This window comes from Petromyzon marinus, chromosome 34, assembly GCF_048934315.1.
Source record: "Petromyzon marinus isolate PM22_M1 ecotype Great Lakes invasive population chromosome 34, UKy_Petmar_22M1.pri1.0, whole genome shotgun sequence".
NCBI classification, from domain to species: Eukaryota; Metazoa; Chordata; class Hyperoartia; order Petromyzontiformes; family Petromyzontidae; genus Petromyzon; species Petromyzon marinus.
In genome coordinates this window covers 13186215-13213348 of record NC_133700.1, presented here as the reverse complement: position 1 = coordinate 13213348, position 27134 = coordinate 13186215, and the positions used below count along the sequence as shown (strand labels likewise).

General features: G+C 43.4%; 1 protein-coding gene across 1 annotated transcript; it reads left to right on the top strand.

Annotated features, from left to right (window-relative positions):
* Positions 1 to 1888: 1888 nt before the first annotated feature.
* On the top strand, positions 1889 to 13903 carry GTPBP4 (GTP binding protein 4). Its single transcript, XM_032965797.2, has 17 exons — positions 1889 to 2045; positions 2553 to 2723; positions 3143 to 3246; positions 3630 to 3766; positions 4254 to 4354; positions 4771 to 4863; positions 5871 to 6062; positions 7005 to 7070; positions 7187 to 7276; positions 7823 to 7933; positions 8394 to 8471; positions 9102 to 9153; positions 9529 to 9626; positions 10508 to 10702; positions 10874 to 10939; positions 11221 to 11358; positions 13081 to 13903. The coding sequence occupies exons 1-17, from the start codon at positions 1998 to 2000 to the stop codon at positions 13231 to 13233; spliced, it is 1893 nt and encodes a 630-aa protein (XP_032821688.1). The 5' UTR covers positions 1889 to 1997; the 3' UTR covers positions 13234 to 13903.
* The last annotated feature ends 13231 nt before the right edge of the window (positions 13904 to 27134 follow it).

Below are 27134 nucleotides of genomic sequence, written 5' to 3'. Positions count from 1 at the left end.
GAAGTCCGGGCAGCAGCAGCACGAACAGAGAGCACCGCGGCAGCTAAAACCTTGAGCCAGCGGCAGTCAGCAGTGAGGCCGGGTTGCAGGACGTGTGATCATCCACGGGCCAGGCAGCCAGACGATGTCAGACTCACTGCTGAGCTGCGTGATAGCTGCAGTCAGGGGTACGGTGGCACACAAGTAACACCTCTCTGCCACAGGCCCACTTCTCCCGCTGGTGCTTGTCGGAGAGCTGAAGAAACTTAACTGTGGCTCATTTGAAGGCCAATGTAGACAAATTATTATCAAGGCTTCACACCAACCCCCCCCCCCCCGTTTCCTATGTGAACATTGTCAGTAGACCCCCCATACGCAAGCGTACGCATTTGGGTTAACCCCCCCTCCCTCTCCATGTGTACGTGCTCAATGGATGGCCCCTTAGGTGACAGCCACATTTGTGGAGAAATCCTCCTGTTTCGTTCCTTAAATAAAGGGGTAGATGTGATGACACCACCTGTGAGCCCTTCACGTGCGAAGGGGGGGGGGGTTAATGAATGCACATAAATGACTATGGGTATCCATTGCTGGCTGGGTTATTCATGTGGTAATCGATCACCTTACATTATGCATGTGTAGAGGTGTTAACTACGCACTGTTCGGTAACCTGCATTGCCATTAGGTATCAAAAGGGCAGTGCAGCGTTACCTCTGTGTACATAACGGTTTGGGTCAGACGAGGTGAAGTGGATCGTAGCCACAGTTTGGTAAGAACCAATCAGATAGTTCCACGTGGGAATGTGGGATTGGTTACACCTGGCCACAAACGAGTATAAGAAGGGTGACCACGCAGAGCATGGGGAGTTCTCTCCCTACACGAAGACCGAAGCCCGAGCTGAAGACTAGCTAGGACCCTGGACCCAGCCTTCCAGCCCTTCTGAGGGCTAAGGCTCGGCGTATCCAGTGGTCAGGACCCGCCGGGCCAGCGGTGGGTCAGATAGCCTCCCCAAGGTCCCAGCCGGAGGACTCTGGGATAGCGGTAGACGTGCAAGTCCCGCCAAGATAGGAGGCTGTACCTTCTTAAGTATCAAGGAGACCTGTGTGTAGGTTACGCTGAGTCCGGAGGCTGTACCTCCTTAGGGTATCGGGTGAGGGGACCGTATACCCCTCCGTGTGTTAAGGACTGTGTAAGAGAATAATTACAATAAACAGATTGTGCCTCATAAAGAAGTTTATTTGTCTTTATAAACACTACACATGTATTGTTTTTGTACCTCCAGTCGTTTGCAAACAATAAAATAGCAGTACCTGTTATTGTCTGCGTACACGTAATTCCCCCCCCCCCATTCATGTATGGTGACCTGTATAGGAAGTCACTTAAACAATGTATTACTTATTATTGGTTCTTTATATGTTTTTTATTACTTTATTGTTTCCCTTCTACGTGACTTTACCGAAAGAACGAAGAATATGAATCCCTGCAGTCACGAAAGCTTTAAATGAAAATGTATTACTTGATGATTCGCTACAAGCAGCACTAAATAAGCCTGTAGCTATCCGAACGGTTACAATTATGTTTAATTTATCTCAATTTTGATAGATTATCTAATTAGTCTTGGCCAGTAGTAACTAGTTTTGCATAAATAAATGTCTGATGATGATGAGGCTTACAGTGATGAGTATATTTCATTTTGCTGATCGTTTAAGTCGGAATCGAATCGTTGGATTCGCGGAATTGAATCGCCACTGATGAATCCGCGTGACGCCACCGCGAAGTCGCGCGGAAACGCCGCCCCATTCTCGTGAGACTTCCCCCGCGGTAACACAGTCCTCGTCTCGAGCGCGTGATTGGTTAACGCGCGTCATGTGTTTCCATTCGTTGACCAATAGGAGTTGCAGCGGAAGAAGATCGCGGCGAGTAAGGGGCATATGCGCACCGCGGAGACCGGAAGAGGAGGCGCGTAGCACGTGGTGAGGAGGTGAAGCAGCAGCACCAGTCCTAGCGCACACGTGGTCATAATGGCGCTCTACAACTTCAAGAAGATCATGGTGGTCCCCACCTCTAAGGTGTGCCAACCCGCGGGGAGATGCGCGACCGGGTTGAGTTGAGCTGTGTTGAGAGTTGGGATAACGGTCGGCGTGGAGTTGGTGCGGCCGTGGTCCATGAGGCCTTGTGCAGGCCTGTGGTAACGGAGCTGTAAAGCCTAGGGAGCGGCTCGGCTGGGAGGGAAACAAGTTCTGTGAGGGATAGGTGTGCTGAGAGTGTTGGACTGGGAGGGATGTGGGCGCTGTGACGGATTAAAAGTGCTGGGATTGTTTGGATAGCAAGGAGGGCTGGGCAATGAGGGGGTTGAGAGGGAGTCGGAGATGCTGTTCTGACCAAGGAGAGATGTGGTATTATGCATGGGGTCTTCGATTACGAAACTGGGTGTTGCGAGGAATGTATGTACAGTATTTAATCTTGAACTTCTTTTGCACCGTACGTAACCAACCGTGATAATCGGAGGTGCGGCGACCTTTCGTGTTGGGCTGCAAGTAATTTTGCATGTATTAACACGCATTTATTAATTACAGGACTTCATAGATATAACGCTGTCCAAGACCCAGCGCAAGACGCCTACAGTCATCCACCGCCACTACCAGATCGCCCGCATTCGCCAGTTCTACATGCGCAAGATCAAGTACACGCAGCAGAATTACCATGACAGGCTGAGCCAGATCCTCACCGACTTCCCAAAAATGGATGTAAGACCAAGGTTTTTAGCAGACAGTATTAGTCTTATTTTACACTGGTGGGTGTTAAGATGGCGAACGACTTGTGATCCAGGCACACTCTAAATAAGCACATCTTGTTTGTGTCCAGGTGTTTCGATGTACCCTTAAAGTAGGGCAGGCTGGCGTTATATTGCACGAACCTTTCAATGCCACATTTTTTAAAATGTCTTTGTGAACACATTTGTTAACCTCGTGAATGCTAACAAAAACGTTAAATTCCTATCGGCTTGAAACCAGATATGATAGTCGAATGAACAACATCCTCAGTGCAATTAAATCTTCAGTACGAAACTAGAAACGAAATATATAATTTGCCTTTTCAGAAGTCGGTAGCACCACTTGCGATTTGTATGTTGCATCTGATAACATACGATGTTTTTTTCTTTCAGGATGTGCATCCATTTTATGCTGACCTCATGAACGTTTTGTACGACAAAGATCACTACAAATTGGCACTGGGACAGATCAACATTGCGAAAAACCTCATTGACAAGTAAGTTACCGTTAAGTTTAATTTAAAATAATGCTATCAACATCCCACATAGATCAATGTTCTACTAATACTGTTTTGCAAAACCATCTCTTTTAACGTGCCTTGTCTTCTGCATTGCCTCCAATGCGCACTGTGCTCTGAAACCACGTACATGAGTTCAATTCTTGCCCATAGTTAGCATCTGTGGCGAGTGATATCTGAACTGGTCATGGGACTCCCCTCTTCCCCAACTCGCACTGACCAGCATAGTGTGAAGTATGGTCACCTTACCGGCGTGGAGTTGGGAGGCCTTCAGCAATGTATTGACACAGCACCATAAATATGAACCAAGTCCCGTGGGCCCATGTTGCGAGTTGACCGTGGTTGTTGTCGTTGCCGCCCAGCGTGGCGAAGGACTACGTGCGCCTGCTTAAGTACGGGGACTCGCTGTACCGATGTAAGCAACTCAAGCGAGCAGCCCTGGGCCGAATGTGCACCATCATCAAGCGGCAGACTCAGAGTCTGGAGTACCTGGAGCAAGGTGGGTGGTATGCCTGTAACTATTCAATCCTCCGCCCACTCCTAGAAAAGTAGTTCAATTGTTACGAATCTAAATTTTGACTTAACTTTGTTACGAATCTGGGTTGTTATTTTAAACAAATATTTTAGTCACATTTTACCCATCTTGCGTTTCTGTCGTGTTTGTATGGTTTTGTTTGCCCCTTTCCCCGAAATGTAACCGTGTATAAGTCCTTCGGACACCATTTGATGCGTATAAGCATCACAATTGATGAATCGTTGCATTGTTACAGCCTATTGTCTTGAATCGGTTAACACAATTGGTGCTTTTACATTAATATATGATGCGTTAAATACTTAATTTTTCTTAATTAGTGCTGTTGCTGTTAAATATTTTATTTTTCTTAATTAGTGCTGTTGCTGTTAAATATTTTATTTTTCTTAATTAGTGCTGTTGCTGTATAGTTGATCAGAAAACACAGGAGGCTCATTGTTGTTTGTGTTTAAAGTTCGTCAGCACTTGTCCCGTCTGCCATCCATCGACCCCAACACAAGAACTCTGCTACTGTGTGGTTACCCAAATGTTGGAAAGTCCAGCTTTATCAACAAGGTAATTTCTTTGTGCCTTTGGAAAACCATGCTTCTACGCACGTGTATTGACTTTTATGTTAAAAAAAGCAAGTGTAGTGATAAACATATAAGATCATATATGATAAACATAACATAATGTTCATATTCCAAAAAAATAAGGTAATGTCTTAGTGAAATAATAGTAGCTGCACCGATCATCTGTAACTCTCCCACTGCACCAACGCAGTAACCAAGCACCCATCCACCTTTAAGTACCAACTCAACCTGTTCCATCCTTCCTCCTCTTAAGGCCAGTGTAGTGGGCAGTTTGAGCTTTGGCTGCACGTCCAGTTCTTAAAATGTGCACGTTATAAATCGTGTTTATTATTAGTTGTATAAACGTAGAGTATCTAAAGCCTATCTTGTGTTTGGTTTTGTGGCCCTCATGCCGTGCAGATCACACGCGCTGATGTGGAGGTGCAGCCCTACGCCTTCACCACCAAGTCTCTGTTTGTGGGACACATGGACTACAAGTACCTGCGCTGGCAGGTGAGTGTCAACGGTGCCTCCAGACACAATTTGTTATTCGCACTCTCAAAAGAAGTGCACCTTGTGAATTCTTTCTAGGTCGCACAGTTAAAATTTTGGCCAGGGGTTCAATTTGCCTTTTGCTCTCCACGGTGAATAAAACTTCGTGAGACATCAACATTGATTGTTCTGTGGTTTGCCTCACCCCCCCTGCCCCCGGTATTATTAATGTGGAATTTCCGCCACTGTCTAAGGATGATGAACAGAGCAGAAATCACTTTCACTCTGCTGGAAAACATGTCTGATCAAACTGACGTCCACCATGCTGTGTGTAAAATGCACATCTTCGTTTTAGACAACATCTCAAGTGGTTTTAAAGAAGGCTGTTTTTTATTTTACATGCAATTCGGTGCTGTCGTGTGACGTTCAAGGCATTGATCGAGCTTGCGGTCACAACAGTACCCTTTTCCATCCAATAAGTCACTTGTTTTTGTTGGCAGCCTGCACGCACATTTATGACGACTTTATCCTTTACAGAAAGCATTAAAATTAAGTACAGTATTACCTCGTTATTCACTAGTTTACTATCAGCGATTTAGGCTATCCACGAATTGCATCTGGAACTCTGCACGACTGCATCAAGAGAAAGTGATGAGAGAATGTGATGTGAGAAAGTGATGAGATAAAATATGAACTTCTTTCGCACTGTAGGTATAGCCCACTGCTAATTGGAGGTGCGGGAGTGAGATTAAGTGATGAGATTAAATGATGAGTGTGCGAGATAGTGATGAGATAAAGCGATGAGAATTTTAATTCATGTATTTAATTGCTCATTCATGTATTTAAGCTAATTCATTAAATATTATCCACGAAATTTGCTATTCACGAGCATCTTCGGAACATATCCCTTGCAAATAATGAGAGAATATTACGCGGTCGCAACGCTGTTGCACATCGAGGAATGCCGATGTTGATATCTGGGGTTGATTGTGTGTCCCCCTCGTGCTCGCTCACACTGTGCGGTGTAGGTGGTGGACACGCCTGGCATCCTGGACCACCCGCTGGAGGAGCGGAACACCATCGAGATGCAGGCCATCACAGCGCTGGCTCACCTGCGCGCCGCCGTGCTCTACGTGACCGACCCTTCGGAGCAGTGTGGCCACTCGCTCGAGCAGCAGCTGGAGCTCTTCAACAACATCCGCCCGCTCTTTGCTAACAAGGTCCGTCGATACCTTGCGACGGCTTGGCTCGCCATGGTTGTTTGTCACTAACATGTACATTTTGTACCGTGGGTACAGTACCGCGTATGCTTTTACAGCTTGTTTATAAATCCACTGCTGCCTGAGGACCTCCAAATTTCTACACACTGGTAGTTGTGGGCTGGTGAAAGTGGTGAACATATAGCACCATCTGCTGCCCATAACAGTGTGTGTGTGCATGGCTGGTTGCCCATCTGAACGCAAGCCTGTTTGGCTTCCAAGATCTGGCAAGATCAGACAGTTCCAGGTAATTCGGTGCTACGTGGTTGCCATACCGCTATTGAACTGAGAAAAATCTGTTTTTGGGTGAAGGTTATACAGTGCTTTAAGGCACGTATGTGCCAGTTGACAAAAGTTATGGATTTTTTCCACGGTTTTACTTAACTTGACTCCTGTTTGTCGTGGTCAAATCTTGTAATCAAATTTTAGTCTACTTCCTGTTAATCCAATCAATTCCAAATTTTTCACACGTACTCAGAGCCGATGAGAATGCATGCCTGTGTAAAAATTGGCATCAATTAATAAATTAATTCACTACTTTAAAGCAATTTACATTTTGTATGGACGCCTTATTATTTATATATATTTGTGTAGGTAAAAAATGCCGCGGTCCCTAAGCTCTCGAATCGCTCGCTCCGTGTGAACGAGTTATGGAAATAATCAATTAATTCAAGTAAGCTTTCATGTGGGAGCAGGCGCCACATCATTGACGTACTTCTCGACCGTGAGTTAAACCAAGTTATAAAACCGTTTAAAAAAAACTTTTTTTAAAGAGTTTATTTGAACAAAAAATTGGGTTAGGTCGTGACATTGTCAAATCACAGTTGATAGGCAAGTGCCAATTCATCCATTGGCTGTGTCGTGGCTCGGCGTGTAATTAACCCAGCTTGTCTTTGTCCACAGCCTCTCATCATCGTGTCCAACAAGTGCGATGTCGTGCGTCTGTCTGAGCTGCCGGAGGACAAGAGGGTACGAGATGTCTCTTGTATTCATCTGTTTAAAATAATGTCGCTTTAACCCGCATGCCGGTGTTTTGTTTCTCAACTGTGAGCCATATGTAATACATATGCATCTTTTCTCATCAGAAAGTCTTTGAGGACTTTGAGAAGGAGAACATCCTTGTGATCGAGACGAGTACCCTGACTGAAGAAGGAGTCATTAAAGTAAAAACCGAGGTTTGTATCTTACGCGCCTCTGATTAGCACGGCCGGCTACGAACAGTGTGATATAAGTTCAACGTACATACATATGAACGGACTCTTGGAATGGCTAGCTTGCTTCATGATTTGTTACAGTATCACAAATAGGGGTTTAACCATGCATCAATTCATTAATATATAACAATCCTTATGACTCATTCCATGCATCAGTGTTTCTCATTTTGTGCAAGTGTGCATACTTGCATGCAAGTATATGCAAATGAAATAAAATACCAAAAAACACAAATGACATTTCAAGTGAGATGGCAAAAACAATTGGTTCTTCAATTGTGGCAATTAATAGACTCGCTGGAGAGTTGAATCTTTAAATTCATAATTGTATGTGGTTATTGCTTTGGTGTCGTCACAATGCTTGCTTTCTGCAGTGTTTTAATGTTGTAAATAATTAGAACAATCTTTCGCATCCGTTTTTCTACACTGTTAGAAATGTCGTGTCCTTGCATTGCGCTTACTCTGGTATCATCTCGCCCATTTTGAAAACATGCTGGCGCTGTGTTACAGGCGTGCGACCAGCTGCTGACCCATCGTGTGGATGCCAAGATGAAGGGAAAGAAGGTGAACGATGTGCTCAACCGGCTGCACCTGGCCATGCCCGCCAAGCGCGACGCCAAGGTGAGCCTATGCTCGCTCACTCCCGTCAACTGAACAGGCATCAGTAGTAGTGCTTTGCTTTGAAGAGTAATGTGACCTGAATTAAAACAAGTTGATTCTGCAGACGCTTACCCTGGGATGTGTCCTGTGCTGTAATACATTTGAAGCTTCGTTAATGAGAAACGAGATTTTACACGCTTGATCAACCGTTTGTCTAAGGCACTGCTGACATCATCACTGTTTTAATGCAGCATCATTCGTGACGTGAGTTGAGCGCATTGTGGCAGCTGTGCCTGACCCGGCGATCTTAAGACCTCGGTATTAACGTAGTTTCAATCGCATATCTAGACAGCCCAGAACACAGGTATGTATGCACAATACAAAAGTGATTTCTGATTTTGGTTGCATCTTAAAGAGTTGATCAGACACAATAAATAAAACGCGTGCCCTGATTTGAATGGATGGTGATGTTTGCGTGCAGGAGCGATTACCGTTCATCCCAGAGGGGGCGCTGAAGAAGAAACGTGAAATGGAGACCAGCGCTCCGAAGCGCAGACTGGTGGGGTCACTCATCCCTTGTGCGCCAGTGCACCCCTACAGCGAGCCATTTCTGCACTGCCCCAGTGCATTTGTAATACAGCTTCATAACGTTCAGTTCATTATTGTGAAGTCTCTTTAGTGTCAATAATGACTGCATGAAGGTGACCGGGTGGCTCAAAGGTCATTGCGCCAATGCTGGCACTACTGAGGTCCTGGTAGCCACAGGTAATTAAACCGGGTTCTCAAATGCAGTGAGTTAATGGTCTCGGCCTTGTCAGAAATAACTTGCCTTAAAATTGGCACATTAAATGTATTCCTACTGTCAATTTGGCTAATTCCAGCTCTGAGAATTACAAATAATGCTTTGACTTTCATGCGACAATTATTACTCTCTGGAGTAAAATTGGAAGGGAATAATGTTTTCATACAATGACTGCGTGAAATGTTTTGATGTTTTTGTTACCTTGGCAGTTTTCCATCGACATTTTCAAGTATTTGAGTAGATTACATTTTCCTGTGCTTTGTCAACGGCCTTAATTTATTTGTTAGAGTGCAAAAGCGCCCTGAACAGGATATATAATTCTTCAATATCTTTGTCACTGGTCTCTTGAGGAGGCGAATGGAGTGTCACCGTGTCGTTCTGTTGCAGGAGCGAGACTTGGAAATGGAAATGGGTGATGACTACATCCTTGAAATGCAAAGTGAGCAATCCCGCGGATTCTTCACCCAATGCCTGGCCATTGTAGCTGGTGATCCACAAATTTACACAGCTCCATAACGGTTGCAACCATGAGGGAGGAGTTGCATAATTGGAACAACAAGAATTGCATGCTTGTATAGTGCATGCACGAGCAACCTACGAGAGTGAATGGGCACAAATCAAATACTGTAATATTAATTATTATCACCGCCCTTCCCAGAGCTGAGTGCAGAAACAACGATCCACATATAGACTGCATTTACACGGAAGACTTGAAGAATATTTCACACGGGACAGTTATCATTTGGCGTGTGACATGCGTGTAGATTTCCGTAAGCAGGCAATGTGCGGTGTGTGGTGGTGTGACGTCATGCAGAGCACTGGGATGTAAAGGAGAGCGAGCGGTACGACATTGTCCCCGAGTTGTGGGAAGGACACAACATCGCCGACTTCGTGGACCCCGACATCTTGAAGGTGCCCTTCACAGCCTGGCCACTCGGCGGCTCCGCGGGGAATTATTGGGAAACAACAAGTGTGGAAGTTTGGATTGTTAGGATTGCTTACTTGTTAATCCATACAGTTTACCCGTATTCTTGTACAGGGAAATTGAGTTTTCAGGTCCATACAGTGTACAGCCGTTTCAACACGGGCAACATTTTTTGTGTTTCTCCCTTGTGATGGGGCTTTGTAGGATGAACGTTGAGATTTCTAAGGGCACGGGATGACCAATAAGGTCTCAATTGGTTTGTAATAAGGTAGGCACTAATAAGGGGTTGACAGGTATGGGGTTATCAGGCATGGGTTATGCAACCTACGGATCCTGGTTTCGACCGGCCCACCAGTAACCATGGTCGCACAATACTCGGCAAACGCGCGGCGGGGCCGGTCGCCTTGAACGGGCTACCCCAGTGGGCACTGTTGTGAACACAGCGGTGCCGCAAATGTGAAGTCACATTTGCGAGAGTGACCTTGCTCGAACTTGAGAATTACCGCGTAGTTGATTCCCACCATTGTGGCCCACGTGCAAAAAAGGTTACATCCCTGAGCTAAAATGTCTGGGGGATATGTTGTCTAAAGGAGCTTGTCACCGGTGGCATTTCAAGGCCCACCAAAAATTAAATTAGACTTTAAGGCCCATTGAACTAAACGGCTTTCTTAAAAGGATGATCAAAATGAACTTAAACGTTGTCAATAATGTATTAAATATGTACGAATTAAATCATTTGAGAACCAAAAAATGGTTGAATCGGATTTTGGTGAGCCGAATGACACGGGGAAGATTTGCTTTGGTCTGGATTTGAACATAACCATTGCTTTTTGCATCATCATGCGGCAACTCCCGTTGGCACTGCCAGAAACTGGATGAGCTGGAGCAGGAGGAGGGCCTGCGCGTGGCGGCAGGCGAGTATGAGAGCGAGGACGAGAGCGAGGACGAGGAGGCGCGCCACATCCGCACGCTCGCTGCGCGAATCCGCGAGAAGAAGCAGCTGCGCATCATCGAGTCGCGCCTCAAGGAGTCTGGCACCCACATGCCCCGTACCGCCAAGAAGGTACCGCCGTCGGTCACCACCTTCACACCACCGCCTCGTCCCGTCATCCCAGTCTCCCACCCCCCCAGATATTGTGCCATGTCCCCTTCTGCGGCGAAAGACTCGGCGCTGTGGGAGGGGGCCGTGTGTGTTCACGGTCAGTGCTCACCCCCGTGGCTTTTGTTTTACCAGGTCGAGAGGAAGACGCTGGAGAAAGAGATGACGGAGCTTGGATTGGACATGACTGACAAGGATGGGGTGAGCGTCACTATCACAATTACCCTGCACCCTCCCGTCTGTCTTCTGAGCATTTTACTTGTAATGCATTAATCGTTGATGCCTGTGTTGTTAATACCTTTTTTACAGCCTCTGTAATACTGTTTAGCAGAAGAATGGGTTGAATTCTTCAACTTACCTTTTTGTCAAAGTGAGATTTTTGTTGCATTATTACAATATTCCCCTGAAGGCTTTATTACCAGTGCCATAGACTGGCTTTGTTCTGACATTTAACCCTCCCCTCGGTGGCGTCCTCTCTGCAGGCCCACTATGCGACGCAGCGCTCGCGCAGCGTCACGCGCAAGCGCAAGCGTGGCGAGTCAGTGGAGTCCACCGCGCGGGCGCGCAGCCGCAGCAACTCCCGTCCCCCGCGCGACCAGTCGGGCGTGCGCGACCTGGAGGTACAGTACAACGCCCTGTTCGCCGTGGGCGGCATTGACACGTTTCCCCCGTTGCATCGAGCATCACGTAGCCGTGATCTCATCAGCTCCCGTGCATGCCAGCGAACGGTTTCCTGGTGGCTTCTTGGAGATGACTGCGGCCCACACATTATTTACTGTAGACTACAGAAAACATCTTGGTATTTGGTTTTATTAACCTGTTATTGTTGAATGAGAATTATTTACTTTGTTCAGGAAAACATCACAGTCTATAGATTTGTTTTGAAGCGGGTCTTTTATTTAAATGTTTGGCAAATTCCATTTATGACTGCTTTGCACGTGGGAAGATACTGGAGTGTCCTCAGAAAACACGTAGAAATACGAAGGGGATAACCCTCAAGATCCATGCAGATGGATTCAATGATCCACTACTGTTTTCTCCTGGGCACTTTGTAGCCCACCGAGTTTGGGAGTTTCACACACCTGTGTGATCTACCAACCCATGCCTCCAAAGCCCTGGACCATGGGTGTGCCACCACCATGCTTGCTCATGGGCTGGAGTATAAATGTTATCCTTTGCAATGCCGTGTTTGTAAGCTAGACACGACAGTATTTAAATACATTTTTAAACTGGCAATAAATATACTATGCTTTTGCATGGGTATGATTTTTTTAATATTAAAATGTAAAGTGAAATATTTTAAGTGAAATTATGTTTTAGTCTTCAATTAATATTTAATTGTATACTCATTGTGCTGTCTTAAAGCATCATGAGAAGCACAACCTATTCGGAACTCGAACAGCAATGGTATTATCCTGTGTTGAATAACTGTTCGCAGAAGGGGATAACACAGAACTACTTCTGAGATTCCTTCAAGTGACCTTATCCATACTAGGGGGCAGCACTTGCCATCCGCCATGATATAGTGCAGTGTTCTTTATTGCAAGCCCCACGGGCCGCTGGTGGCCTTTAGTGAGGCCTCTGACGTGCGGCCGCCAACAATATACAAATGTTAAAGCACCCCTTACAGGTGGTGTGGCAGCCCTTACACCGATGTCTTACTAACGAAAGTCGCCCCCCTCTGAAAATGTGTGAAAAACGCTGATATAGTGAAAATATTTCTAACACAACAGTCAAAGTGTTATTATTGAATCTCAGAACTGGAATTTTGCGAAATGAAGTGCAAAACCAAATTTAATGCGATGGATGTTTTTTTTAATCTCAGTTGACCGGGTTCATAAACTCCCGTAGAATCACAGCTGTCTGCCGAGATATGAACCCAGGTTCTCAGCCGATACCAGCTCAGTGCTCTAACCTTTGAGCCAGCCGACCACCTCTTAATTTATTTTGGAAGCAAAATTTATGTAGTTGCTGCCATTGTGTAATGGTTACCACACTGGACTTCTATTGCAGACGTCGCCGGTTTGATTTCCCAACGTGGCAGATTAAACGATTGGGAATTTCATAAATATCCCCCCTCCCCCGCCTCTGTCCACCCAGCAGGATAAGTGGTACACCACAGTTACAGTTGATTGGCAGGTCGTGTGGAGGTCAGGTCAGCATGGAAGAGCAGGCCAAATACCCTTCAGAGGAGTCCTCGCAAGCTCCCTCTATTGGAGGCTCCCTTCTGCCAGCAGTGGCCTTGAGCACAATCAATTGCAGGGTTGCCTGCCTGCACCTTTACCACCTCGCAAAATGTCTTGAGTGCTTAACGGGCTGCATTGTTTCCATGTAATTCGCAGATGGCCAAGAAGGCGAAGTTAATAATGAAGAAGTCTCAGAAGCCGATGGGACGCAAGGGCAGGAGAGGCGAGGGCGACCGACACATCCCCGACCTCAAGCCCAAGCACCTGTTCACCGGCAAGCGTGGCAGCGGCACCAACGACCGTCGCTAAAGCTACCACACCGCCCGGCCCCCGACGGCTGGCCCTCTCACCGCCCGCATGACACCACAGTGCCACTGCTAGATGCTGCATGACAACTCGCTCCAGATATCTTTTGAATGTGGTGACCCATTATATATCTCTCTCGATCCACCCAACGATTATTGCACGTCGCAGGATCGCGAGAGATGGTGACGCCTTGGAAAGGCCAACGTCCAGCGGTGGGATTGATCGTGGCTGATGGCGATGATCCATCCCACACGGCACCACACACCTGGACAGCTGTAGATGGGAAACAACTGCTTGGTGTTCTGGTGAATGGCATTGTTCAAACAGTTTTCTTGCCTGCCCACAGTCTCCATGCTAAAGTTGTTTTATTATAAAAGTATGCCTTCTACAGGTTCACTTATTCAAGTGAATGGTGTGAAGTTTCTCATTTCTTAAAATGTGGAGTATGCATCAGCTTGGTGTTCTTAATAAACACATGCAGTGTTTACTTCCGCAAGTCCTATGGTTCGACTTGAAAGTGAAATTGTCCTTTAATATTTTATTCTGGAATGCCCCCAAATATGTTACTACAATACCAAGCCCCCATGATACATTGACACCGTTGTGTATTTTACAGGCTTAATGTGGTTCAGATTTCTACAAGTTGATCCATTAAATTATAATTTGTCGCTGATGATTGTTTTTCATTTTTTGGCATTTGCTTGAATGTCTAAAAGTGCATTAATATTGTATGTCATTTAATGTGATGCTTTTTAGCGGCAGTATTGAGTTTGCCTTCAGCTTAAAAAAATACTATTCATATTAAATTTTGATTTAAAGCTTTCGTGACTGCAGTAATTCATATTCTTAGCTCTTTCGGTAAAGTCACGTTGAAGGGAAACAATAAAATAATCAAATATACATGAAACAATAAAAATTCTCACGACGTTTCGACCATAACACAAACGGTCGTCATCAGGTGTGTCGGTTTGCATAAATTTATTTTTAAACGGTGTATTTATAAAAAAAACGTCAGGGCCACGCGCAGCAATTTGGCAGTTTATTTAGAAGGACTAGTCCATCTATGTTCTGAAAAGAGGAGGGAGGAGAAGAAAAATTAATGTATGCTGTCTGAAAGCCACTGTAAGCGTGAACAATCAATTAAGACCTGAAATGGTTTATCAAAATCTTTCCAATGATTGCTAAGCTAGAATCCATCTTCTCGGTTGAAATTGTCTCTGTGCTTGTGTATGTGGATAGCCTCATGAACGAATCTCTCATGGTAGCCAGATGGCTTACAAAGAACCTCTGTCTTGGAAAAGTCAATGTCATGTGAGCCTACTGAATTATAACAATGATCTGCCATGGCCAAGGTGTTGGTCCTACCGTGTTTAAGGTCTGCTTTGTGTTCATGAATGCGGTCCGAGACATGGCGTTTGGTTTCTCCAATGTATCTACTACCACCATTTCAGGTCTTAATTGATTCTTCACGCTTACAGTGGCTTTCAGACAGCATACATTAATTTTTCGTCTCCCCCCTCTTTTCTGAACATAGATGGACTCGTCCTTCTAAACAAACTGCCAAATCGCTGCCCGTGGTGTTAACGTTTTTTAAAAAGAAAAATACAAACACCGTTTGAAAATAAATAAATAAATGCGGACCGCCACTTCTTTCAAATGTTTCTTGCCGTTGGTTTTTTCACACCTGATGATGACCGTTTGTGTTATGGTCGAAACGTGAGAATTTTTTTGTTTTATATATTTTATTATTTTATTGTTTCCCTTCAACGTGACTTTACCGAAAGAGCTAAGAATATGAATTTCTGCAGTCACGAAAGCTTTAAATAAAAAAAATACTATTCATCTTTCTACGAACTGATGTACAAAAAGCCTACGTGTTAAACTGGTGTATAAATCATCTTATCAGTTGCAAAAAATCTACACACCCAATGTAGCTCACCCAGAGATTGCCTTTTATCCCGCAAGCCCTAAATGTGAAATATCTGCTGTCGTGACACCACGACGACTAAATCTTACAATGAATTCACAAACCATTAATATCAAACTTGCCCACACGTTTTAACTGATGTAAACAGCCATATAGACGCACAATTAAGGCTTAGGTCACTAATTCCTTCACTGCAAATTTCTTTAACTTGTGTTTTTCATGGTCATACGTCTTCCAACATATATACATCACCAATTCTTGCACGTAGGATGTATCACATTCGTGGTCGATGGATGCACGTAAGACATTTAAGTAAATAATCCGATTACGCATTAAAGTTGATAAAGCAGATGTTGCGATTATGATCCCTCTCTGGGGCTTGTACTCAGGGCGCCAAACGAATGCGTGGTCACAATTGGAATACATCCATGCCTGTTAAGTCCAAGCCTGCCCGGCTGTTTTATGGCCAGTAGGAGGCAGTACAGCAAAAACATTTCCGGCCATATATACAGATTGTTGCCTGCTACCGCTATGCATGGGGGTAATGTTGGCTCTTAATTATCCGCATGCAAAATGCGAGGGAATTGATAATAAATTTTAATTATCTGAAAAGGATTTAATGCTGTCGCCAAGTCGGAATGCATCCATGCACAGACGAGCATTGTGACGGTTCTTGTCACCACTGGAGGTCCTTTGACAGCCACTGATAAAGGTCTGGCCCTAAAAATTCGTGGTCACGCCACTGCTGGGGGAAAGACCTCTCTCGACTCGAGGGAGCTTTGGAGGGGTGTTTTTGGCCTCTTCCACGATGACCAAGCATTTCGTGGAAGAGGTAACGCTTTGTAATAAATGAAAATGGGCGGTTTTTCTGCTGTAGTCCAGGACTGCGTTCATCACTGATCCATCAGGACCAAACATTTCCTGGATAAGGTAGGTATTACCCCTCCTGTAGCCCAAGAATGCTGATGTGTTCTAGATTTGAAGCTTGACCTGATCCCATCCGTAAAGGATGTCATTCCTGATTTACAGTACCCTGGGGTTTACAAATTGAGCTGCACCTGTGGTGACTGCTATATCGGGGAGACGAAACGACATCTCTGACCGAATTCGCGAGCACAAATCTGATTTGAAACATGGCAGAACGAATTATTCTGCCGTAGCTGATCACTGTTACAACGCTGTGGGTGATCACGATATAGTTTTCTCCGATACCAAGGTTCTCTGCAAACCTACCGGTTTTTATCAGAGATTTGTCCACGAGGCAATTCAGATTTACAAACAGACAATTTCAACCAAGAGGATGGTTTCAAATTCAGCAATCGCTGGAAAGATGTTCTAAATCAAACCAAAGATTAATTTTCAATGGTACAGTATATTTTTTCAAGTAGTGGTATCACAAACTTTCACAGATGCTTATTTTCCCTTCACATCAACATGTAAACTCCCCCCCCCCCTCGCCGGTCTGAACATGTGCCCCCTACGTACATCATGCTCATTTTTATGCTAATTCCTTTGTCAAGGGGCTTTGTTTCCTCCCACACAGCTTAAAGGACGCGACCTGGGCTTGGCTGTTTTCACTCTAACGCTGTCCTCTGGACAGTCCGGTCCCTTCACCTGATGAAGGCCACTTGTGTTGTGGCTGAAACGTGATTTTTTGTTGTTTTATTTTTTTACCTACGTGACTTTACCGAATAAAACCAAAGAGAATGCTGATGTGGGTGATGGAGGTGGTAGCTATTGTGGTGGGTCGCACAAATGTGAAACTCTCCGTGGGCGTTGAGCCATACCCTGGTTCGTCATGAGCAGGCAGTGCATGTAAACGTTCATTAAGTGGCTGATAAACTCTTAACAGAGGACAGCAGAGCTTTGCCACCGCCTGGCTACCTTCACGGTTTTCCTTTGGTTCCTTATGCCTCGAGTTATTCTCTTTGAGAGTGAGCAAATACTGTGCGGTGCGTCACACGTTGACATTACAAAATTATGCTATTTTAAAATCGTACTATCAGCAGCCAAGGCCAATAATGAGGCATAGCTCTAGGAGTGGGCTGGGGGCACTGGAGGCTTGTGTCAATTCTTGTAGCCAGTGGTGGCTCGTGGCTTCATATCGAGGAGGCTACAATTCCCTAACTTGGGATTTCCAGGTAACGCGATAACCCATAAGAACATGGAAGCAAGGTCTGGTGGTGATGCACCAGTGCTGGATTTCTACCAAACCACGCGCCCATTTGGTGGAGAAAGTTTTGATGAGGCCACTACTATCGGATTCACATGAGATGGATTGCCCCTACAGTGGAACAGGAAATAACACGTAAGAAACATTGTTTAAAAAACTAAATTGGTTTGGACAGGACATCACTAGAAGCCACGATACATTCAGCAGTAAATAGGCAATGCCTGATGATGAATTGTAATAGGACCACGAGTGAGATCGTGCATGGCATAGCGTCAATCGCAAAAAAATGAGAAAGTTGCTCCGTTTAGAACTTTAGAAGATTAACACCAAGTGCTGTTAGCGAGCATCTATGAAGGCCAGAACCACGCTTGACCAAGAATAAGTTCCGATATCACTCACCACTTATGTTAGCCGAGAGACCAGGAATCGAACTTAGGGGAGCCAGGTTTGTAGCGCGGTACGCTAACCACTGCGCCACCGCTCCCCGTCACACACGCTCAGAACAAAACTAATGTATCTTCTTTGGTTCTTTCGGTAAAGTCACGTAGAATGAGAATAAAATAATAAATTGATAAAATAAAATAACAATAATATTCTCACGACGTTTCGGCCACAACACAAGCGGCCTTCATCAGGTGAAGGGACGAGACTGTCTGGTAGGACAGCGCTGGAGTGAAAGCCACGTTCAGATCACGGCCTTTAAGCTGTGTGAGAGGAACAAAGCGCCTTGACAAAGGAATTAGCATATAATTTAGCATTGAAATGGCTGAATGATTAGCTTGTGACTGGTCACAGAAATAGTTATGTTAAAAGTTAAAGCATACACATCCGCAGAGGCACCCCTTGACAATGGAATTAGCATAGAATTTAGCATTGAAATAGCTAAGTTAAAGCATACACATCCGCAGAGGCACCCCTTGACAATGGAATTAGCATAGAATTTAGCATTGAAATAGCTGAGTGATTACCGAAAGAACCAAAGAAGATGAATCATTGCAGTCACGAAAGCTTTAAATCGAAAACTAATGTATTTTTATTTTATCTGGTAAGGCCCAATGAGCTATGTAGCTTTTTTCATAAGCGATCTGGCCACAAATAATAGCTCATCGAAGTGGCTTGTGTTGACATTTATTACTGTCAAATACTCAGAACGCATGTTTATTCTAAATGTGGAAAGAAAAACCAGAGGACCTGAAGAAAAATCCACGCGACCACGGGAAGAACACGCAAACTCCAAATACACAGCAGGCGTCAGGCTCGGGATCGAACTCACCAACTCCCGCATAGCAGGCGAGGTAGTTAACATCTCTCCACTGTGGAGCCCCATTCGCCATGGTTCCCCACATTCTTGAGCCGTGTTTGCAAACCGAGCTGGTTCCGCCTTTGTCCGCTGTTTGCACACGCGGCCTCGAACTTCTATCAATTAGTGCACACGTTTTCTGTTAACGGTCAGTGTCTCTGTTGTGATCGCCAGTCTCCCCGATTGTTAACGTCGCCCCAACCAGTGCAGTCACTCCGCTGCTAAGCAGGTGGGGAAGGCGGCGTGGGGTGTGGGCAAGCGATGATTGTGCGCGTGCGCTAACCAACCGGGCGACACAAGGTAGACTCAGCCTTAAATGAGTACGTGGTGTGGAGAGTAAAAATAACCATTGGGAAAGACAAAGTGGCCGGGCGTGGTGCTTGGCCACCCACCCTTCTCGTAAGCCCGTAGCGGACCGAATAGGTGCTTGCTAACAGCACTCTCCCCTTTCCCCAGCAGTCTATGAAGGTTATAGGGGGATTTTTGGTGTACCCACCTGCACAGGTGTAACCAACTTCCACAGGTGCACCCACCTACAACAGGTATGTGTGGGTGTCTTACATCCTCCACGTGGCTACCATACGGGGTAAGAAGTTAGTTTTCAATCAATTTATTTGTTTATTTATTTATTTTGGTATAGTCCTGTGAGCCATTCGGCTCTTGAATCGGGTGCAACCACAACAAACAAAAACACGAACAAGAAAAACATCTTAAAGTGACTATGTGACTGTGCAAACAGAAAATCCACGAAATAAACAGCAAAATATTCCTGAAAAAGCACCGTACACCAACGCTGTGTGCAAAAAATCCCAGTGGGATGCAAGTCAAACAACAACAACCACAAGAAAACTTAGATTAAAGCCATCAGTCTAACTCCGTCTACAACAAAACAAACATGTCCAAACCCAAAAAACTTTTCCAAATCACCAAAAAATAAAGCCATAATTGCAATCGTTACAGTGATCACAGGGACTGTGACCGAATTTTTACAATAAACTACATAAATAACATGTAACACAAAATCCTAGAACCATAGCTGGCTGCATGAGTTACTCCACAACAACAGAGGCATCAGTCGGAGAACCAAATTTTTCAATGCACCTTTAAGATCAGCACGCTAAATCAAAATACAGATAATACTTTGCAGCGTCATCCAGAGCGAAACATTTTATTTTATTTACGCCAATGAATAGCAGTGGCAGCTAGGGGTGTACAACTCCTCTCGAGCAGTTTTGAGAGAATATTTCATTGGTAGCGATTCAAGTTGCAGTTTATTGGCAATAGCATTCCAGACTCTGGGGGCATCAATAGCGAAGGCCCTTCCTCCAGTTTTTGTACGGCAATAGGGAATGTGAAGCTGATAAATGAGCGAAGACCTGAGGTCAAATTTGTTCTTATAAACAGAGAGGAGATCCAGCAGGTGGTCTGCGGATTTTTTTGTAAGTACATCGTGAATAAATAAGATCTGGTGCACAAGCCGTCGAACATTAAGAGATGTTAAGTTTGACCCAATGTAGAGATCACAGTGGTGAGTCCTATATGGGTAGCTCAATGTAAATCTTAAGGCCGAGTGATAGATGGAATCAAGCTTCTTCAGTACAGTACTTGGGGCTGATTTATACACGATGTCACAGTAGTCAAGTAGAGGCAGTATAAATTTCGATTTAAAGCTTTCGTGACTGCAAGGATTCATCTTCTTTGGTTCTTTCGGTAAAGTCACGTAGAATGAGAATAAAATAATAAATTGATAAAATAAAATAGCACAATAATATTCTCACGACGTTTCGGCCGCTTGTGTTGTGGCCGAAACGTCGTGAGAATATTATTGTGTTATTTTATCTTATCAATTTATTATTTTATTCTCATTCTACGTGACTTTACCGAAAGAACCAAAGAAGATAGAGGCAGTATGGTAGCTTGTGTCGATACAGAAAACCAATTTTTTTGTCTTTTTACCTATATAATCAATGTGATCTTCAAAATTCAGTTTTGAATCCAGGATGACCCCAAGATACTTATAGATCTTGACTTGCTCTATTTGATAATTATTTAAGGAATGTAATTGGGGAAAAATAACTTCCTGCTTTAGTCCTGGTGAGAAGCATATCAGCTTGGTTTTGGAGGTATTCAGGACTAGTTTAAGAGCAACTAGCTGATGTTGTAGTTTGTTGAAATCACCCTGTAGCTTAGCAATCACGTCATCCAGAGAGCGGCCAGCAGTAATCAGTATCGTGTCATCTGCAAAAAGATTTACTCTGGAATGATCCAGGTCAGTGCCCAAGTCATTGACAAAAAGAGATAACAAAAGGGGGCCGAGGATGGAACCCTGTAGAACCCCTTTTGTTATCTTAACACTGTTTGACCTCCAACCATCTGTGAATACAGTTTGGGTGTGAGAAAAGAGGTAATTTTGTAACCATTTTACTGCGTTTTCGGAAAAACCGAGGCAACTTAGTTTCCTAAGCAGGGTGTTGTGGTCTACTGTATCAAAAGCTTTGGACAGGTCTAGAAAAAGACAGGCACAGTACTGCTTATTATCAAGACTACTGTAAATGTGATTCAGAGAGTCTAATGCAGCAGATGTGGTGCTGTATTTTTTTTCGGAACCCAGATTGTTTTAGATGTAGTAGATTGTTGGTAGACAGGAAACTGCTAATTTGGTATGTCAATAAATTTTCAAAATTTTCATCAAAGGGGACAAAATTGAGATAGGTCGGGAGTTATTTGGATCATCTTTAGGGCCCCCTTTGTGAAGTGGACGGACATAGGAATGTTTCCATTCTAGAGGAACTGATGCTTCTTTGATGGACAGGTTGAAAATATGGGCTATAGATTTGTATATTAGGTGACCAACAGTTAGTAGAGCAAAGACGGGAATACTATCTGCTCCGGTAGAGGAGGACCCTTTGAGGTAGGACAGTTGTTTCAGAACATTACTTTCGTGGATTGGCTGGAAACTAAATTCGTTTAATGTTTGGACAGGGGTGTAGGAATTTGCATGAGCAGGGGTGACTCCCAATACATTATCAAAAAGATTACCAGCTTCAGAAAAATGAAGGTTAAAATTGTCAACTATTTTTTGGGGATCTGAAAAATATTCCCCATTTCGGTTAAGCTCAACGGGCAGATTGTCTGTTTTGGATGCCTTTTCGATACATTTGATTTTTTCCAGAAAATCCTGGCATTTCCATGTGATTCCAGGAGAGTGGAGGAAAAGTAGGCATTTTTTGCATGCCGTATTTTTTTGAAGCATCTATTCCTTAAAATTCTGTATTCTAGCCAGTCATTGACCAAATTACTTTTCTGAGCACATGTCCAAGTATTGTCCCTAGTTTTCATGAGCGTTGTAATCAAAGGATCAAACCATGGTGGGCGGTTGCCTTTAGTTTTAAATCTAACCAACGGAGCATGTTTGTTAAGAATTTGAAGAAATGTGTACCTGAAGGTCTCCCAAGCCGTAGTAAGGTTGGAGATATCACAGACCTTGTTAATATCCGAGTGAAGCACATTATTAGCAAATGCCTGAGTGCTGAAGTGTCTCATAGAGTGCTTCTCAACCAATTTAGGGGGAGCTTTGGGTCTGGCTGATCATCTCACCCCAAAAATGATCTTTGTTGTTGTTCGTCGCTTTCGTGGCGAAGCTCCCGATGTAAATAATGCTTCGTCGTTGAGAGTTTAAGCGCGTGTGATTATTAATAAGTAGAGCGGTTCGAGTAGACTCTGGTAAATGTGCAGGCATCCCGTTAACGTTTTGACCAATTAGCGAAAATTGGAGACGGGGGAAACGTGTCTTTACCGAGCCTGCACTGCGCACAGCACGCCTGTGCTTGTGTCTTCTGCTGCGATCATCATCATCAGCAGCAGTGGAATCAGCAACATCATCAAGTCATGGTCATTATTAGATCATATCATAATAACAACCATTAAATCATAATCTTCACTGTCAAATACTTAAACTACGGTCATAATTAAAATAATAAAATGGTGGTTATCACCATGAAATAATTAAATAATATTTTCCAAACGTCATTATAATTCAATGATCACCACCGTCACTTGAGCGCGGTTCTGGAGCCGAGAGAGCTCACGTGAGGACTGTTGTGAAGGTGAGCAGCCATTTCCATTTCGTGTACACAGGTACTATTAGAGACTTGTTTACTTTATACACAGGTACTAATAGAGACTTGTTTATTTTATACACAAGTACTAATAGAGACTTGTTTATTTTATACACAAGTACTAATAGAGACTTGTTCACTTTATACACAGGTACTATTAGAGACTTGTTTACTTTATACACAGGTACAAATAGAGACTTGTTTACTTTATACACAGGTACTAATAGAGACTTGTTTACTTTATACACAGGTACTATTAGAGACTTGTTTACTTTATACACAGGTACTAATAGAGACTTGTTTACTTTATACACAGGTACTAATAGAGACTTGTTTACTTTATACACAGATACTAATAGAGACTTGTTTACTTTATACACAGGTACTAATAGAGACTTGTTTACTTTATACACAGGTACTATTAGAGACTTGTATACTTTATACACAGGTACTATTAGAGACTTGTATACTTTATACACAGGTACTATTAGAGACTTGTTTACTTTATACACAGGTACTATTAGAGACTTGTTTACTTTATACACAGGTACTAATAGAGACTTGTTCACTTTGTACACAGGTACTATTAGAGACTTGTTTACTTTATATACAGGTACTATTAGAGACTTGTTTACTTTATACGCAGGTACTATTAGAGACTTGTTTACTTTATACACAGGTACTATTAGAGACTTGTTTACTTTATACACAGGTACTATTAGAGACTTGTTTACTTTATACACAGGTACTAATAGAGACTTGTTTACTTTATACACAGGTACTATTAGAGACTTGTTTACTTTATACACAGGTACTATTAGAGACTTGTTTACTTCATACACAGGTACTAATAGAGACTTGTTTACTTTATACACAGGTACTATTAGAGACTTGTTTACTTTATACACAGGTACTAATAGAGACTTGTTTACTTTATACAGAGGTACTAATAGAGACTTGTTTACTTTATACACAGGTACTAATAGAGACTTGTTTACTTTATACACGGGTACTATTAGAGACTTGTTTACTTTATACACAGGTACTAATAGAGACTTGTTTACTTTATACACAGGTACTAATAGAGACTTGTTCAATTTATACACAGGTACTAATAGAGACTTGTTTACTTCATACACAGGTACTATTAGATACTTGTTTACTTCATGCACAGGTACTAATAGAGACTTGTTCACTTTATACACAGGTACTAATAGAGACTTGTTTACTTTATACACAGGTACTATTAGAGACTTGTTTATTTTATACACAGGTACTAATAGAGACTTGTTTACTTTATACACAGGTACTATTAGAGACTGCTTCACTTTTTTATCTTGCGTTATTACAAATTGCTTGTCTTTGTATTGCAATGTGATACTAACAAATGCTTAACAATGCGGTATTAGATGTTGCCTCACTTTCATATTTTATAATTACAAGATAGAGAGCTTGATTCTGGCGTATTACCAGAGAATGTAGTAGATAGACCGTCATCTGTAAATTATGATTTTTGCAAAACTGTATAACTTTCCACTGTATTATTTGAGATGGGCTGTACAACGTTATGCAGGATTGCAAATATTATAGATCGTTTGACACAACGATGAAATGTAAAGTTTGATAGTTGCATTATTATTGTATAGAGTATAAACTGATTAACTTAAATTTTAAACCACGCTTGACTGCCTCAATGGACTCGTAACAAAAGTCAAGAGTTTCCAACCCCTTTTGGCATTCCACTGCTGGATGAAGGACTCCCCACTCCACATCAGTTGTGATCTCCTTTATTGCACTTAAAACCATTGTCAGAAGCCTTTAGAGACCGCCTGCCATGGGTCATTAAAGCAATGCAGTCTTAAGAGTTCTTAAGATAACTGGGGAACTTTAGGGGTTTCCCGCCCTGTGCGGTGTTATTAGGGACTGGAAGATGCAGCTGAAACGTGTACAAATAGGCATGGAAAGGCGTACGCTTCACTGATAAACTTAAAGAGGAACACGTGGGTCAGGGAGGAGAGCTATATCGTATTGATTGTAAAGGAGACTGGGCTTGGGAAGGATGGTCCTGCATTGGAATGTTTGGCAAATTCCATTCACGAGTGTTTGGTTTTATTTGGGAGCAAACCGGAGAAAACACACGGATATGAAGGAGTGACTCAGCAGTACACACTACAATCTCCTGGCCACTTGGACCGATGCCTACAACACCTGGCAAGGCCCTGGTGGGCACCCATCCAGGAATTAACTAAGCTTAACCTTGCTTGGCTTCTGATATTTGACTATCAGGAGCATTCATGGTGATTTGGTCGTCAGAAAAAAATAGTCCTAAGACTCGGTGAGGCTTTCCTGGATAAACAAAATAAATATCGTAATAAAACAATACCTGCATTCATATTAAACGCATAATCTAAACAAAACATCTCACATCGCAGTGTTTTTAGCCTAGAGGACCCCCTACCATCAGCTTGTCCCATTAGGATATTTGCTTTTCACCGCAGAGACGTTTTGATCATGTACACGGCTGTGTCGGTGCGTTTAATGGTTGGGGGAGGGGGGATTAGACTGATGTGCGGTGGCACAAGAGTCATGGGGTATGAAAAGTTTACCTGCCGCCGCCCCAAGACATGATCCTGCGTGTGGAATTTGCCAACGTGGCATTGAAATCCTCTGCTGTGCACTGCAAACGCCGTGCTGTGTACACACACCGCTCAAAATGTTTTGACAATGACATGTTACGTGACTTTACCGAATAGAACCAAAGAGTATAGAGTATGTTACAGTGTGTTTTATTTGTGATTTTTTATACAGTGCGTGCAAGTGAAATGTTCTATATTACAAATCGTTATTATGTATGTTACACTTCCTTCGCATCTTACATAGCCAACAGTGCTAATCAGAGGTGCGGAGGAAGAACAACAAACGAAACACAAAGTAATCTCTAAAGAAATGAGTTTTCGAAAAGTGTACCTGTAGAGCGCTTTTGTAAATCCACTGCTGGATTATGGCCTCCCCACGGCTCTCCGTGTTTTTGGGATTTCAAGTACATGTTATTTAACCAGGTGGGAAGTCAAGAGACTCAAGATTATTTTATTTAAAACAATTACCTGGGGCATTAGTCGACCAGTAGGGGTTGGTAATTGTTGTGTGTCATACCAATAGAATCATTTTCGGTGTAATTTTCTAATTTTTGCAAATTTGATTGCTTGACCATACTTCATGATGCGTGTTAATGTGTGTTGAAGGTGGGAAGCAAAGATTTTTATTATTTTATGAAGCCTTGTCTGAAAGTCGTCGTCTCAGTATTGCAAGTCATTACGTGGCAAGCCTTACTAATTGGCTGAGTCTGGTAGTGGCGTTTTCAATGACACATTTATGATGATGATGGACGCTTGTATTGCGCCCGAAACGTCGTGATTTATTTTATACCTACGTGACTTTACCGAAAGAACCAAAGAGTATGTGCTTTATTGTTTAACACGTGGTAGGCTTTCGCGACCAATATTATCCATAAGAGCTTTTTTTGGGTTAGATCGCGTAGATATAAATTTGTCGTTAAACCCGCCACCACTCGACACAACCAACTAGTAAGGTTTGTCATGTTAACAGAAAATGCCAATTCGTTACTAGTACAGCACATTTGTGTGTTGGAGAGCAAATAAACACGTTTCGCCAATAATTACAACTAGCATCATCAGACGGACAGCCAGATTTGTACATGACAAACCTTAATAATTGGCTGTGTCGGGTGGTGGCGGTTTTAACGACACATTTATATTTACGCGATCTAACCCAAAAAACCTAGATCATGGACGTGCTTTACTGTGAACCAATGTTTCAGAGCAGTGAACTGTAAATGATCCAGTAGCTTTAAATGCCAGTAAGCATTTGGAAATTGTAATGAAACGTAATTGCGTTTATCCTTAACGACAGCTCGCTGTTTTGGAGTAGCTTGTGAGCTGTAACCCGGCAACATTTTCCGGTGACATCTCATTCCGACCGCGTTATTCACGGTAGTCACCAAGGTGAGCCTTTAATTAATGCATTTTGCATTTTGTGAATTGGGCCACTGCTGCTTATCCTGTCCGGGCGCACTTATCCTTTTCACACAGACGCACGGCCGCATTAGTGCCGATTGTAGGATTTCGTGAACGCAAACAATGGGCACATTCTTTAAACGGCTTAGCACCTCTACTCGGAACAATGGAGTACAGTGCTCACAAGCTCATGAGAGCTCTCAAGCGGGACCTCTTAGCAGCAGCCAGATTAGATGCGTGCTACCTAGCTGAGTCTCGACGCATCGAGTTACCAGCTCAAGGTTGCAACGGCTTCTCTGACAGAACGCAGGGGGGTTAGCCGCCTTTACGTCTGCTCATCACCTTCGCCTGA